At 44.3% G+C, this 14,790-nt stretch overlaps 1 protein-coding gene across 5 annotated transcripts in view; it reads right to left on the bottom strand.

Moving 5' to 3' along the window:
- The window catches only part of LOC144678926 (WAS/WASL-interacting protein family member 3-like), a 130,602-nt gene that overhangs the window by 33,423 nt on the left and 82,389 nt on the right, over positions 1–14,790 (bottom strand). For all 5 annotated transcript variants that reach the window (XM_078539023.1, XM_078539026.1, XM_078539027.1 and 2 more), the window contains 2 exons: positions 3,827–3,959; positions 3,178–3,291 (listed from right to left, as the gene is read on the bottom strand). In XM_078539023.1, the coding sequence (XP_078395149.1) occupies positions 3,178–3,291; positions 3,827–3,959 (247 nt within the window). The remainder of the gene's footprint in view (positions 1–3,177; positions 3,292–3,826; positions 3,960–14,790) is intronic.

Genomic DNA, 14,790 nt, shown 5'->3' with positions numbered 1-14,790 from the left:
ATTAGGTGAAAAATATGGTGGGGTCAGTATTAAAATGTGCAATAATATTAAAAGAGTTTGTGGAGATTTTTTATTTCATATCTCCAGTAAAATCATAAGCAGGTTGCAAAAAAAATCTTCACAATGTCGCTAGAAATCTAATGTGAGAGGAAACCTCCATCAACCCATTTACAATTTCACTACACATAGTAACTAAATTCTTACCTCGATTTAAGTGATATCAGCTTACTGGCTGTGTCGCAAAGTATCATAATAAGGATGAATAAGAATAAAGATCTTTATAGCTGGAATTCTATAATTTTTCTTAAAGCATTAAAAGGATAGTTTTCTGACATCACACTGCTGATGATGATACCGCCCACCAACAAATTGGAAATTCAAATGCACACAATGTAAAATTAAATTAATCATAAATAAAAACGCATCATTTTTATAAAATCCACCCTAGTTACATCTGGTAATCAGAATTTTATTTATTTTTAAAATACTAATCTATTCTCTCCCCTGCCCAATCAGCATGTGGAACAGGCCACTCTGGGGTGGCAGGAGGATGATGGACAGCAGTTCAATCAAGCAAAGGAATTTCAGGTGAAAACTGGACAGTTTCCATCACACACACCAACCTTCAAATCTCTCAGATACGGGCAAGCGAGTCATCCACCTACTTCCCACGTGGCAAGACAGACTTTGTGGTCGCTTATAGTCATTCCAAGAAATTGCAGGAAACACAACCCTTCAATAGGCCCAGTTAAACAAACTACTACTGGCAACAAGCAAGAGTTCCATGTCAGGCCCAACATCAAAGGAGGAAAGGTGTTTAACCTCAGAGGTTTAACCCCTAATATCCTAAAAGTGGTCAATTTTGTTCCCCTACAAGGAATAAATAATTTCTGAGGCATTAATCTTTGCCCAATAAAGACCTGTAAGCTTTCTTCATCAGAGATACAGGGTGCTGTATCAATCTTTCAAGAGCTCACTTGGGACATGTGACTATGATATGCTTCTACTAGCATGGACAGCGTGCTCTGACTATTTAATGACCTCGCCTCGATCATTTGAAACAAGGTCAATGGTTTGCACATCCAGCAGGCAAGCAGGGTCCGTGGAATTTTGGGGCCTCTGTCACCATGGGTGAGAGAGCTACTAGTTTGACAGCAGTATATGAAGTACCACCAACAGGAATCTGTTTTTCTTTTACATGAGAGCATTGCTTTCTTTCATAGTTACTGTTTGAAGTTGAAACGTCCCAATTGTAATGGGTCAGTTAATAGGTATTATGGCATTGCTCAAGTTCTGATTCATTTTTCTTTTAAAATGAAATTTGTCCAGATGGCTGTGTTGCCTCCCCGGTGCCAGGGTTCCAGGTGTTTGCTCAGGGCTGGGAGGGGGAGGATCTTGTTGTCATGGTCCATGTAGATTCCAATGACATAGGTAGAACAAAGGAGGTTCTGCATAGTCAGTATGAGGAGCTAGACATTAAATTAAGAAGCACAATCTCAAAGGTAAAAGTCTCTGGGATATTACCTGAGCCATGTGCAAATTGGCATAGGGCAAATAAGATTAAATAAATGTATGCGTGGCTCAATGACTGGTGTGTGAGAAGTGGGTTCCGGTTCCTGGGGCACTGGCACCAGCACTTGTAAAAGTGGGGGCTGTACCATTGGGACGGACTACACCTGAACCATGCTGAGGCTGGTGTTCTAGCAAGCCACATAACTGGGGAGGTAGATAGAGTTTTAAACTAAATAGTGGGAGCAAGGGATCAAATTTGGGAATACGTGGTAAACCAAAGAAGAGAGACAAGGTAAGAGAGAAAGATACTGATATGGGAAATGATAAACCAACCATAACAGAAAGGGACAGAGAGTACAAATTCAAGAGTAAATCAGTAGAAATGGCTAGACGCTACAAAAATAATAAAAGGACAAAACTAAAGGCTCTACATCTGAATGCATATAGCGTTCAAAACAAAACAGATGAACTGAGAGTACAAATAGAAATAAGTAAGTACGATCTGATAGCTTCAGTCTCTTCAGTCTCTCTCCATTTAAATAATATTCTGCTTTTCTATTCTTTCCACCAAAGTGGACAACCTCACAGTTCCAAAATTATACTTCATCTGCCAATTTTTTGTCCCTCATTCAACCTATCTATATCCCTTTGCAGACTCTTTTTGTCCTTCTCACAACTTGCTCTCCTACCTATCTTTGTATCGTCAGTAAATTTGGCTACAATACACTCAGTCCCTTCATCTAAATTTTTAATATAGATCGCAAGTAGTTGAAGTTCAAACACTGATCCCTGTGGCACTCCACTGGTTACCGTTTGCCAACCTGAAATGATTTCTCCATTTCCTGTTCATTAGCCAATCCTCTATCCATGCAAACATATTACCCCAAATACCATGAGCTCTCATCTTGAGTAGCAACCTTTTACGCGGCACCTTATCAAATGGCTTTGGAAATCCAAATACGCTGCATCTGGTTCTCCTTTATCTACCCTGCTTGTTACATCCTCAAAGAACTCTAATAAATTATTGCAAACCTTTCACAAAATCATGTTGACTCTGTTTGGTTGGATTATGATTTTCTAAATGCCCTGCTACAAATTCCTTAATAATGGATTCACTGCCATAGGTGCCCAAGGCCTGTTACTTTCATTACTTGTGTCACTCAATGGAAACAGGGATCCCACTGAGATTCTAAAATATGGTAATGAACCTGATCCCTGAAAATTGGCCCAGGTCAGGAGCGGAACATTGGTGCATATGGAATTCCAACCCCGCTGAACAGGTATCAAAATCAAAAATCTGACAGCCCAACATTTGAATCTTCAAGTTAGTTGCTTGTTCTAGGTATCCATTATTAGGAGTGCTCCAAACACAGAAACTTACCTAAGATAAAAGCAAAATACTGCGGGTGCTGGAAATCTGAAAGAAAAACAAAAATAGCTGGAAAAACTCAGCAGGTCTGACAGCATCTGTGGAGAGGAAGACAGAGTTAATGTTTCGAGTCCGTATGACTCTTCATCAGAACCTTACCTGCCTGGAATGCAAAATGGAAATCTGCGCAAATCGTCAAATTACCTTAAAGTACTCTAGGCAGGTGACTCTCCAGACCAGGAATATAATATCATAAGATTACCCCAAATATGTTTTAACTTATCCTACAGGACTACCTGAAGCATCTCTCTGTCCTGTAGGTCTGAGAGCAGGAAATCCTCCCTGAAACAAGCCACCCATAGCGGCTGGTGTTGCTCCACCGCCCAGAGCTCCGTTTCCAATTTTGGGTTCTGCAGACAAATAGAAATAAATTGTCTAGATTATAGTTGGAACTTCTATAGGATCCACACCCATCAGAACTTCCTTTAAGATAGTGGCAATCACAATGATAATTTACAGAAATGTATTCGAAACAGAAAAAAACTTCCAAAGAATTTTCTTAAAACTTATTATAAATATTATAAATTATTATAAATTTTCCCAAATTTTCTGCTTAATTAAATAGTCAGAAAGTTGCATTTCTGCAATTTCTGGTATATACTTTTGATAGAAGAGGCCCTCCATTAGGAGCATGAGCCCACAAAATTACCACTGACTTACAACTTAAAATTACTAATTCATTTTACCCATATGTTAGAAAAATGTAACTATGAATTTATGAAATAAACGAATCAAGAAATTTATGTAAAACATTACCATCTTTGCATTGGCCCCATCATCACATAACTCTGTTGAAGGGACTTAGGATGTAAGGTTTAAGTATATAAAAGCTGAGTTGTGTATAACAACCCCAGAAGTGATGTAGTACCAGACTAAAGCACTTACTGTCAATGATCGGGGCACTTCTGTCATTGACCTGTGTCACCTTTCTCAATCGTAATCCCTTGTGGATATCTCCTAGCAAAGCACTCCGTCCTTTTAGTTCACCTTTGGTTTGTTTGGGAAGCTGTACATGTGCCTGTAGGAAATTTGTAACCCGTTATGATTCTTCTAGAGTTCACATAAAGCTTAAAATTCAGAAAGATAAAAGAAAAACAGTTGAATCTTAATTTACATTAAAATACTGATTAAACTGAAACTACAGCGTGGTCTCATTATAAGATAAATTGCATCCAGTAACAGTTGTCAGTTTACCAAAGTCGGCTTTAAGTGTCTACAAATTCATAACTTTGAGGGATCTCTACTGCTTGAAGAACCTTGGGCCTGTTAGTAAGTGCCTTTCCTTGAGAAGATAGTTTGTTTCAGTTATACTCTCATATAACTTACAGGCTTGTAATTAATCCCTGATTATTATGCCAGGATACATGAGTCAAATTACATTGAGTCAGAATTTACTGTAAACAAGCGCGGAGGCTGCCGTGTACAGAGGTGGGTTGGATGGAAGGCCTGCATTGTGCTCTGGCACTTTGTTGAATTTATTTTTTAAAATGATTAAAACAAATAACATCCCTCCAGCCTTCAGCCCTCATCCCCCCACACACTCCCCATACCTCATCGATGCCAACCTATGCCATTTATGCCCCCACAGACCCCCATTGCCCTTCATAGCCCCTATGCCAACCCATGACCCCACTCATCCCCATGACTCATTATAGCTCCTGTGCCAACTTAGTGCCAACTCATATCAACCCCTGCCCCCACCCACCAATCTTGCCCTTACCCCCTCCATGCTAACTTGCCTAGTATCCACCATGGGAAATCAAGAGCATGCTGACATAAAATAAATGTGCCTATGGATGAAGTCACGATTTAAAAAAAGTCTCATTGATTTAAAAAAATCTGTACGTTGACACTCCTTTAACTAGTCTCTTATAAAAACAAATCGTTCTATTCTATAGCTACTTGAAGATGCCAAACACTTTCTTACTTAACAGGTGATAATGTTAGGTTGTAAAATGAGTCATGCAGCACAAATCCTATAGTGATATCCCCCAGGTTTAGGTCAACAGAGAGTAAAATAGCAGGCACTGATTTTCCTCCAACTCCACACTTTTTTTTAAAATTTAAAGCCCAGCAGAGTTAAATCTCTTGACAGCTTTGACAGGGAAAAATGCAGCACATGCAAGAGACAGAAATTAGACCTGGTGGCTTATCAAAGCAGACTGACTTTGACTTTTGCCCCTTCATGTAGCTCAAAAGTCACATGATAACTTTAAGCTGCATTATAAAGTCTGTCACCTGCCACTATTCAGCTAGTGCTAATCCTTGTATTTTTTTCTCTTTCCTCTAGGTCCTTATCAGCAGCAAGCCCCTCAAGACACCTCAGAGGACAATCCTGTTGAGAATGAACTGTCGCACACTTTATTCCTATCAAACACCATCACAGGGACTGGCACTCTAGGTGGGTTATGAGCAATAAGCTGGAAGTCAGCATAATTGAGCAGATTAGATAATGGTGGCGGGGATAGCACAGTAGATGGCTTGCCGGAGAGGAAGGCCATCTCCCAGTTTTGCTAAGCAAGACAGAGATATTGACTTCAGGGACCCAGCCATGAAAAGGAAACAGCTTGCAGCAAGCAAAGAATTCATAGAATCATATATCACAGAAAGAGGCCATTCCACCCATCGTGCCTGCACCAATGCTTTGAAAGTGCTATCCAGTTAGCCCCATTCCCCTGCTCTTTCCTCATTTCCCTGGAAAGATTTCAAGTATTTAAACAATTGTATAAGATATTGAAAGGCCTGTCAAGGTGTTTCCACACCACTGATAAAAGTATGGAGGAGTCCACTTCTATTTTGTATGGCATCCTCTCCCATGCATCAGCACTCTGCCATGTACCTGAAATCATGCGGCCACTTTCAAGAGACACTTCACCTGGTCCCTCATACCAGGAGTCTGTGTTACCAGCCTTTGCGGCTTTGACAGAAGTTCAAACAGCTGCCACCCAGATTCTGGGCTCTAAAGTATGCTCCATCTTGAAGGGATTGGTGGACTGTACAGTTAGGGACTTTCAAGGAATTCACCAAGGCTCCTTAGGCAGCACTTTCCAAAGACATGACCACTACCATCTAGAAGAACAAGGGCAGCAGACACATGTGAACACCACCACCTGAAAGTTCCCCTCCAAGCCACTCAGCATCCTGACTTGGAAATATATCCCAGTTCCTTCATTGTCACTGGGTCAAAATTCTGGAAATCCCTCCTAACAGCACTGTGGGTGTACCTATACCACATGGACTGCAGCGGTTCAAGAAGGCAGCTCACCACCACCTTCTCAAGGGCAATTAGGAATGGGAAATAAATGCTGACCCAGCCGGTGATACCCACACCCCATGAAAGAATTAAGAAAAGGTATCAATCATCTCCTATTTTCTACTGTTCCAACGATCAGTGGGAAGGATATTCCAAACCCAATGGGAGCAGCACACATTGCCCTTGCTCAGAATGTCACCATATTGACCCCTTTGCTAATCCCTGTACAAAAATTCACCAAGATGCCAAGAAAGCAAGCTGGGCCAAGATGCCTGGCAACAAGTGAAGTGCTATAGTCTGCAGTCACACTCTAAGGCTCGAACTCCCTAAGGTTGCCAGCCCTGAGCATCACAAGGGCTCCAACATGAGCAAGGCAGCCTTCCACCAGCTTTACTAAAGCCACTGGGAGATAACTTAATAGGAGTAGCCAAGTTCATAACATTTCTTATATAAAGAGATTATGGGTTGACACTTGGGTAAGAATTGAATTCAAGGAAATTATTAATTTAATGGCAAATACTTTTTATCATATTTGAAACTTCGGTCTGCAAGTTGCCAGAAACTTTGTGCTTTCAAATGATCCCTGGCTTCCCTGGGCTCTAAATAGTGGAAGAAAGGCCCTTCAGACTCTTTCAAAAGTCAAGGACTAGCCTATCATTACAGGAAAGACAGAGCCCACCCTGATACATTTCCAAACTACACAGCATGTGGGCCGCAGATGGCAGACCTTAGTAATGTTCAATCATAGAGAAGATTATTGCAGCAGGGTCGATGAAGCGGCACTGAATTCCATGCATTGGTCAGTACTGACTTACAAATTCTGAAATACCTAGTATGAAAAGGACCTGAAAGGATCAAACACACTGACCCAAACTTATCCAAATGTTACTATGTATGCAGTATAGAAATACGGAGCATAAACAGTTAAGGAAAAACATTTTAACAATCAAATTATTGGAAGCATTGCTTATGGAGTGCAAGCAAGGAAAATGCAATCTATGGAATGGATGGCTGCTCCTCACAGAACTGTCAGGTGTGATATAGAGTAAGGAGATGGCAGGAAGGATGCAGGATGTCTCTGAGCCTGCTGAACCTAGAATAATCATCAGGAACATAATGTTAGACTTCAAGAGATCTACTCAGGTAAGTTATACATGATGACAATTTCTGATAAGCAAGCATGCAAGGAACTCTGCCCGGAGGTATCTGAAGGAGAAGTACATCATTCAATTCAAATACTAGCATGTTGTGGGCTTTAGTTTTATATTTATTTGCTTGACACATTTTTTTTAGGGACACATATTACTTTTTTTCTTTGTTCTAGCCATTTCTTGGAAAGTACTTCTCAGCTTGCCTCATTTAAATTGTGTCGTCTGTGCTGATCCATCAGAAAGACAATAAGTAGAGAAGCTCTACAGACAATTACTAACAAACTGACACATTAAACTTATTGGGTTGGATTTTGCTGGAGCATCTTCTATTAGCTAGACTTTTGCTACATCCTTCAGCTCAAAACAATTTAGCCCACTGAGATGCTGAAAGTGTAAGCGGATGACATTGCAGTGAAGGAAACAGTACATCTAGGACAACAGGAAAGCAATAGACTATCTCCTTAACCAATGAGATTTAAGGATTGGGCAATAAACAGAGGAATAACTGAGAAGGGGGGTGAATTAAAGTGGTTAAAGCAAGGTCAAGTCAGCCACAAGAAGAAAAAATAAAGAGAGGGGCAAAAAGATTAGATAATGAGCAAGAAAAAAGGAGAAAAAAATAAATTTTAACATTTTTAAACTCTCCTGAAAATCTCAAAACCTGGAGAAATGAGACTCCCTCTTGCTATGGTTAATTTTCAGTTCCAACGAGGTTGATTGACAGTCGTTAACACTGATCACATCATTAAAGGAGTAATAATTCCCAGCATTTATTAACTGCAGTGGATTTGGGTTGTGTTTATGTGAAAATTAAGCAACTTCATGATATTCAATGCCATCAATGGTGAGGCAGACAACAATGATATTTTTGTGAAGCTAATGGTGAAGCACCACATCTTTGAACAGCAACTTTTGAATATTTGCATTTAATATGCACCTGCTCCTTGCCTGAATTTTCGGTACCGTTTACACAAATAAAGGCAAATGTGATTAGCCTCACCATTACTTTGACAACAAAATGTGACACAAAATATTCTGGAGCATTTCACCTCGTTCAGTTTACAATGCAGTTTAAAGCAACTGATGTAAATCTGAGATGGATCGTGAAGTCTACCTGTTATAAATGTCCAATGTTTTATTGCTTCCATTTACATGTTGTTGCAAATATTTAATTCACATGTTTTAGAATATAGCTTTTAGCTTTAGGAATTAAACTGCAAATAAATGGGGGCATCTAACTGAGAAACCAATTAGCAACCCTGATGCAACTCAAACAAGTGTGGGTTTTTTTACACTTAAAAGCTAACCTATGTTGATCTTACAAGGTCAGAGTTGATAGTGAAATACTTGGACAATGAATGATCTCTCTCTAAGTTTGTAATGGAGCTAGGGAGTCTGGAAAAAGAATTTTAAAACTCCATTAACAATATAAGTATTCATATGGGTGGCAGACTAGTGTTGAACGTAAAATAATTTGTTTGCATTTCTGTTTGAATCATTCCAAGGCATGCCATGTTTTCATAGAGATTCTGATTCAGGGTAGAGCCTTGGTTAGAAGGTTGTTTTGCTTAATTTATCTGTGTGTGTTTGCTGACAGAAGCAGGCAGTTCAGTTTGGGTTTTGTGAGGGAAAAGCAGCTGGAAGATTTGCTGTAGCTTGCAGCTAGTGGAAGAAATCTACATTGGTCCTCACAGAGCCTTGTGACATAAAGCAGTCAGCTTACATAGTTAGCTTGGAAAGAGCTGTACAGAAGCTATGGGAGTAGACTGGGAAAAAAAAACTATCTATGTTTATGCAAAGCCAGGACAAGGAGCTAAAGAGTCCAAAGTCATGGGTTCTTTAAAGAAAATTGGAGGATCGCTTAACCAAAAGCTAATGGAAGGATCCCATGAAATTTGTACCTCAAGGAACACCTGGAATAATAAGGAGGATTAAAATAAATTCCAGAGGGCCATGGGGCAGAATTTTACATTCCGCGGGCAGGCGCGCACCCGACCCGAACGGGTGTAAAATCGCGTGAAATGATGTCAGGCGAGGGTCCCGACGTCATCGTGCACTCGCGCAATATTTTGCTCGGCAGGCACATGTGGCAGTCAGAAGAGCGCCTGTCGACAATTAGGTGGGCAATTAAGCCCATTAACGGCTCAATTGTACGGGATTTTTCGTGGCCCGTCCAACCTTACGGTTGGTGGATGGGCCAATCAGCCTTTATATTTTTGATGAAACCAAATCCAAGGGCGGGATGAAATCTCTGTTAGGATATAAAATAAAAATAAATATCTGAGGACAGCGTTTTTGTGAGTCCTGCTCTCAGGTGCTTGATTCTGCTGCGTGGACATTTTCTGCAGCACTTTTGTGCTTTATTTTATTACTTGGAGATCTGCAGCTCCCTGAGGCAGCTGTCTGGCTTCAGGGAGCTCAGTGGCGGCACTCACCCGCGCCCGTGGTGAGGTCGGCACCCTCCTTCTTCCTGCCCCCACCCTAGCAATGCTGAACTTTTCAGTGCACGTTCCACACTGGCTGACCGTTAATTGGCCGACCAGCAGTGAAATCGCAGTCGGAAGCCGATTGCAGTCAGGGGCCGTTTCCTGACTGCTCCCGGGCCTGCTAACTGCGTGCATCTGACGTGTGCAAAATTCAGGCCTTTGTGTTGGTCCCAGGAAAAGTGAATGCATTTTCAAGTTTTCATAAGATAAGGGAACTCTTCGGGGGGAAATGAAAAGTAAAACTGAGTTCATAATATACGTAGATGTTAAGTTAATAGTGCTTACTTTAATTATTTTTTGGTATACAATAAAGTTTGTTTTTTGTTTAAAAACATTAAAAGCTTGTCCTGTAGTTCTGTCGGTTAATTGCTGGGTCTTGGGATTTCGGGCAGGATTTTCCCATCCGGGACTAAGTCCCGTGGCAGGGGCGAGGACGGGGAGTGTTTCCCACCATGGAGTCTGCTGGGAATTTGCGCGGTATCATGTGCCCCTGGCCTCATTAAATATAAAGTCAGGGGTTTCCCGACGCATTGCGCAGCAGGGCGGGCTAGATGGTGCACGCCCCGCCGTCATATCCAGGCACCATTTTTAAAAGGCGCCCAGACAGCAACTTAGTAACAAGGCCAATAGAGAAGGGGACAAGGTCCTCCAGCGCCAAAGTTCACTAACTCATCCCTGGGCATCCTCCTTGACCATGTGGAGAACAGGAGTGAAGTCCTGTACGCAGCTGAAGGGAGGAGCAGCCGAACAGGGCGACAAACCCTGCATGGCAGCTGGTCACCGCCGCAGTCAGTGCCCAGAGCCTCCAGCGCAGGTCAGCCTCCAATGCCGAAAGAGGATAGACGACCTCATTCACACTGCCAGGGTGAGTGAACCCTCAGCTGCTCACACTAACCACAATGAATGTTACAGGGGACATAGGTCACAGCGACAATGCCATAAGTTCATGCCTCACAGTCCTATTGCAGTCCATACACTCTGCAGGTGGAGAGACCACTGTGGGGGGGAGGTGAGGGGGGAAGAAGGCTCAGGCATTGAGGCACCAGCAAGTTCCGCAAATGAAATGCCTCTCTGGGTCTCATCCTTGTATATGGATGGATTCTCTGTCCTGGAGGGTGCCAGCCCAGAACCCTTCTGGACAACATGCAGGGCATTAATGAAATGCCACACAAACCAGTGGGTTATCGCTAAGACTGGAAGCATGAGACAGAAATGTGAAATAGCTATGTACAAGAGGATGCTAAATACAATTCATCTCAACCCCATCTTCTCTGTTCTCTTTGAGCAGGAGAAGTTAAGCCATAACCACCGAGAAAAGGAGAAAATGGGAGGGGGTAAGCCACACCTGAAGTAAGTGACAGAATTCAAGGAGCAGGCAGCCCAGTTGGCAGGGGTGGCGCGAGAACATTTGGCAGAGATGTTGGAGCCCTTCAACAGGGTGGCACCTAAGGTGGAGGAGGCCGTCCGCCTGCTGGCTTATGAAGTGCTGTCAACATGCACACACATCGAGGTCTCCATGGGAAGGATAGCAGACTCCATCAAGATCCTAAACCAGCACATTCCGCCGGAGATGCGTGCCAGCCTGTACTCCACTGTGGTAGCCATGGGGGAGCTTCTGCCTTGTCTAGGTGAGAGGGGGACAGGGCACCTACACCTCCCTTCAGGTGTCCCTTCCCCTCAAGGAGTCAGGTATCGGCCTTTAAGCACCCAAAGGGAGAAGGAGCGGCAGCTGGGCACCCCTCGAACATCCAATCAGAGCTCTGAGGTTGTCCGGCCCTTCCGGATTCCCCTTGCCTGTGACCCCCTTCAACCTCATCCTCTGTCATCACAGAGGGAGCAGCTGGCCCACAGCAGAACAGTCAAAGGGCCAGGACCCTCCAGGCCTCGGGTCTCCGCAGGACAGCTGCCAAGGTCATCCAAGGCAACAGGGCCAACTGGTCAGCAGACTGCCTCCACCCCTGCTGCGGATGTTGGAGGAGTACTTAAAAGAAGTGGCAGGGAAAGGAAAAGTAATACTGAAATCACAATAGGTTGCGCAGGAGCACAATTGAACATCACAAATATCAAATTTTTGTAAATATATTCATTTTCACTTTAATAATGTCTAATGTGTTGTTTTAGCTATATTCCTTAAGGCTTAGGGTTTCCCCCAATTTTTCATCTTCTTGGGGACACCCCATCCCCTGGAATGAGGCATCTGCAGGGAGGCAAAAGTTTATGCCAGGACCCTTGTGAGCCATGTGCAAGCAGTGTCCTGTGCACGCTGAGCCTTTGGCCTTCAAACTCCCATGTGTCCCAGGGCCCTAGCATTGTGACGAATACATGCTGGTGGTCCCTTTCAGTTGCCCAGTTGAAATTACCTGCATCTTCGCTCATCCCAATGACCCAACTCCTATGCAGCACCACGAGGCTCTCCATATTTGCGACCAGCCCAGCATGGTGGTAGTGATGTTCTACCTTCGATCCAACCCCTTTTCCCCTCCCACAGTCACTGACACCCTATTCTGCATAACCACTGACCCACCCCCAGTATAATTTTTGACCTCCCCACTGTCACCCTTCAAACCTGCCCCATCACTTTCAGAATTATGCAGATTAATGTCGAAGTCCCCTTCCTCCCTGAGAATCTCACCCATTAGCATTGACTTGCCCGCCCTCAACCTGCCCACCCCCCAAATCTGTGTCCATCTCCACGTCTCCACCAACAACCCTCGGCGTCCCTTCATGCGTTACCGTCGCACCCTAACCCTTCCATCCTACCAGCTCTGTCTGCCCCCTTCAACCCTCACCACACCCTCCTACTACAGTTACCCTCAGTTTGCATTCCAGGAGTCGACGATAAACTCCACCAACCCCTCCCTGTGAGCCCCTTCAGACCTCTGCACCCCCCATACCCCTTCACCCCTCCCTCCCCCACCCACAACCCACCACTGCCCTTCCCACCCTCCCATTTATTCCAGCTGACATTGAGACCCCTCATCTGATCCCCAACCTCCCCGGCCCCCTCTAGGCCTGAACCCCCACACCATGGCCGGAATTTTTCGGCCCTGTTGCGGAAGGGACAGGGCCGTGAAATGCAGTGAGCCATTCTAAACTCCAGTGACTTCAGCAAGAGCATAAAATCCCACTACCGTAAAATTCCACATTCCTCTTCATTCCTCTCCTACTCTTCTTTCGCACTACACCCACACCCCCCCCACCCCTCACCTCACCCAGACAGACCCTCGCAGCCCAACAGTACATCCTACAGCCTTCTACCTGCAGCTGGAGGATCCGATCCCTAGGCAAAGTCCCCAGATGATGGTCCAATCCCTGGACAAAGTCTCTGGATGATGGTCCAATCCCTGGACAAAGTCTCTGGATGAAGGTCCAATCACTGGACAAAGTCTCTGGATGAAGGTCCAATCACTGGACAAAGTCTCTGGATGAAGGTCCAATCACTGGGCGAAGTCTCTGGATGAAGGTTTGATCCCTGGGAGAAGTTTCTGGATGAAGGTCTGATCCCTGGGAGAAGCTGCTGTGATGAGAACAACCGCCCCTCGGATGCTGCTTGCACGGAGAAGATCCACGTGGTGGATTCTGCATCCACCCAGTGCTACACATGGTGTTCCACAGTCCACGGTCACTGGAGGCCTGCATCTTCTGTTCAGATCTCCGTGAGCTGCCCAAGGCCTTCTTCAGGAAAGTCTTAACTTTTACATGCCACAGTGTTCTGGGCTGGCATGATTTGCCGCTGGCGTTGCGGACGATCGGGCATGGAAGGTCGATATCAGTCATTCCATTCATCAGTGGGATGCAAATTGGTTTCAGCCGGCCTCTGGCAGGGAATGTGAGCCACTATGGCGGGCAGTAGCGGAAGATCCGCCCCGTCATTTCACGCCGACATGAAACCGATCCTTGGACCTTCCACCATATCTTTCCCTCCCTCCCGCCATTAGGCCCACCAAGGGGAGCATGGAAAAATCCCACCCTTCTTCTTTAAATGTGAACAGGTTCAATTGGATTGTAACAATAGGCATTATTATTTAATGACTTTGTTAATTTATAGCTAAGCCACAGTGTAATGAAGCATTTATTTTACCATTTTTGAAATTGAGGAAGATTGGCCTAAACCTTACACTCTTTGAAATAATTTCAGGCCTTGGGACCATTTCCAACTCCAACTGGCTCAGAGGTGTGCCAATAGGTGGAATCTTCCTGGAGCAGCCAAATAACAGGCCTCCCGTGTTCTCTGTCCAGTGGGCTGGTTTCTAAGGTGGGATGGCCAACCACAGGACCTGCAGCACAGGAGAAACAGCAGCCACACTGGGAAAGGTGGGTGCCGCTGAGGCAGGTGGGAAAGCACAACAGTGCCTCAAAACGGAGGGGAAACCCCTCCACAGGAATGGCCCAGTCTTTGGCCTTTGAATCCATGCAGCTTGGTAACAGGGCCAGTGAAATGAGGGACTGCTGGTTCCCTGGGCAGCTGCTGGAAGGCCGCCTCCGAGTTCCTTAGAGGGGTGCCAGTCCAATGCCAGGACAATTCCAGTGGTCTCTGCACCTCGGCTCTCAGTCAGTCCTTAATGGATTAGAATTGGCTACCCACTGCTGTTGGGTGGATGGCTGTTACTGCCTTTAGCAAAAAAGTGCACAGAGGCAGGAATGTCTCGGGAGACAACCCGACGCATGGCTGTCAAAATTTGCTCCCAGCCCCACTTCCAAGCTCCCTCTGCAGGGCTGGGAAAATTCAACCCATCATTTGAGGGGACCATAGCCAATATACATCAATAAAAGTTTTGCATTCAACTTCTGGGATCATTGCAAGTTGCCTGGATATAGGACCCAGAAAGTGCCTTTATGGGTCATAGCAAGTGAGGACTTGCATATGGGAGTGGTCTAAGACTCTGAACTTAAGATAAATGTCTCAAGTAAAACCACAAAATCGTAACACTGCCCACACAGGTTGTTTAAAATCCATCC

This window comes from Cetorhinus maximus, chromosome 3 (assembly GCF_964194155.1).
Source record: "Cetorhinus maximus chromosome 3, sCetMax3.hap1.1, whole genome shotgun sequence".
Taxonomy (NCBI): Eukaryota; Metazoa; Chordata; class Chondrichthyes; order Lamniformes; family Cetorhinidae; genus Cetorhinus; species Cetorhinus maximus.
The sequence above is the reverse complement of the archived record's forward strand: the minus strand, read 5'-3'. Positions and strand labels throughout refer to the sequence as shown.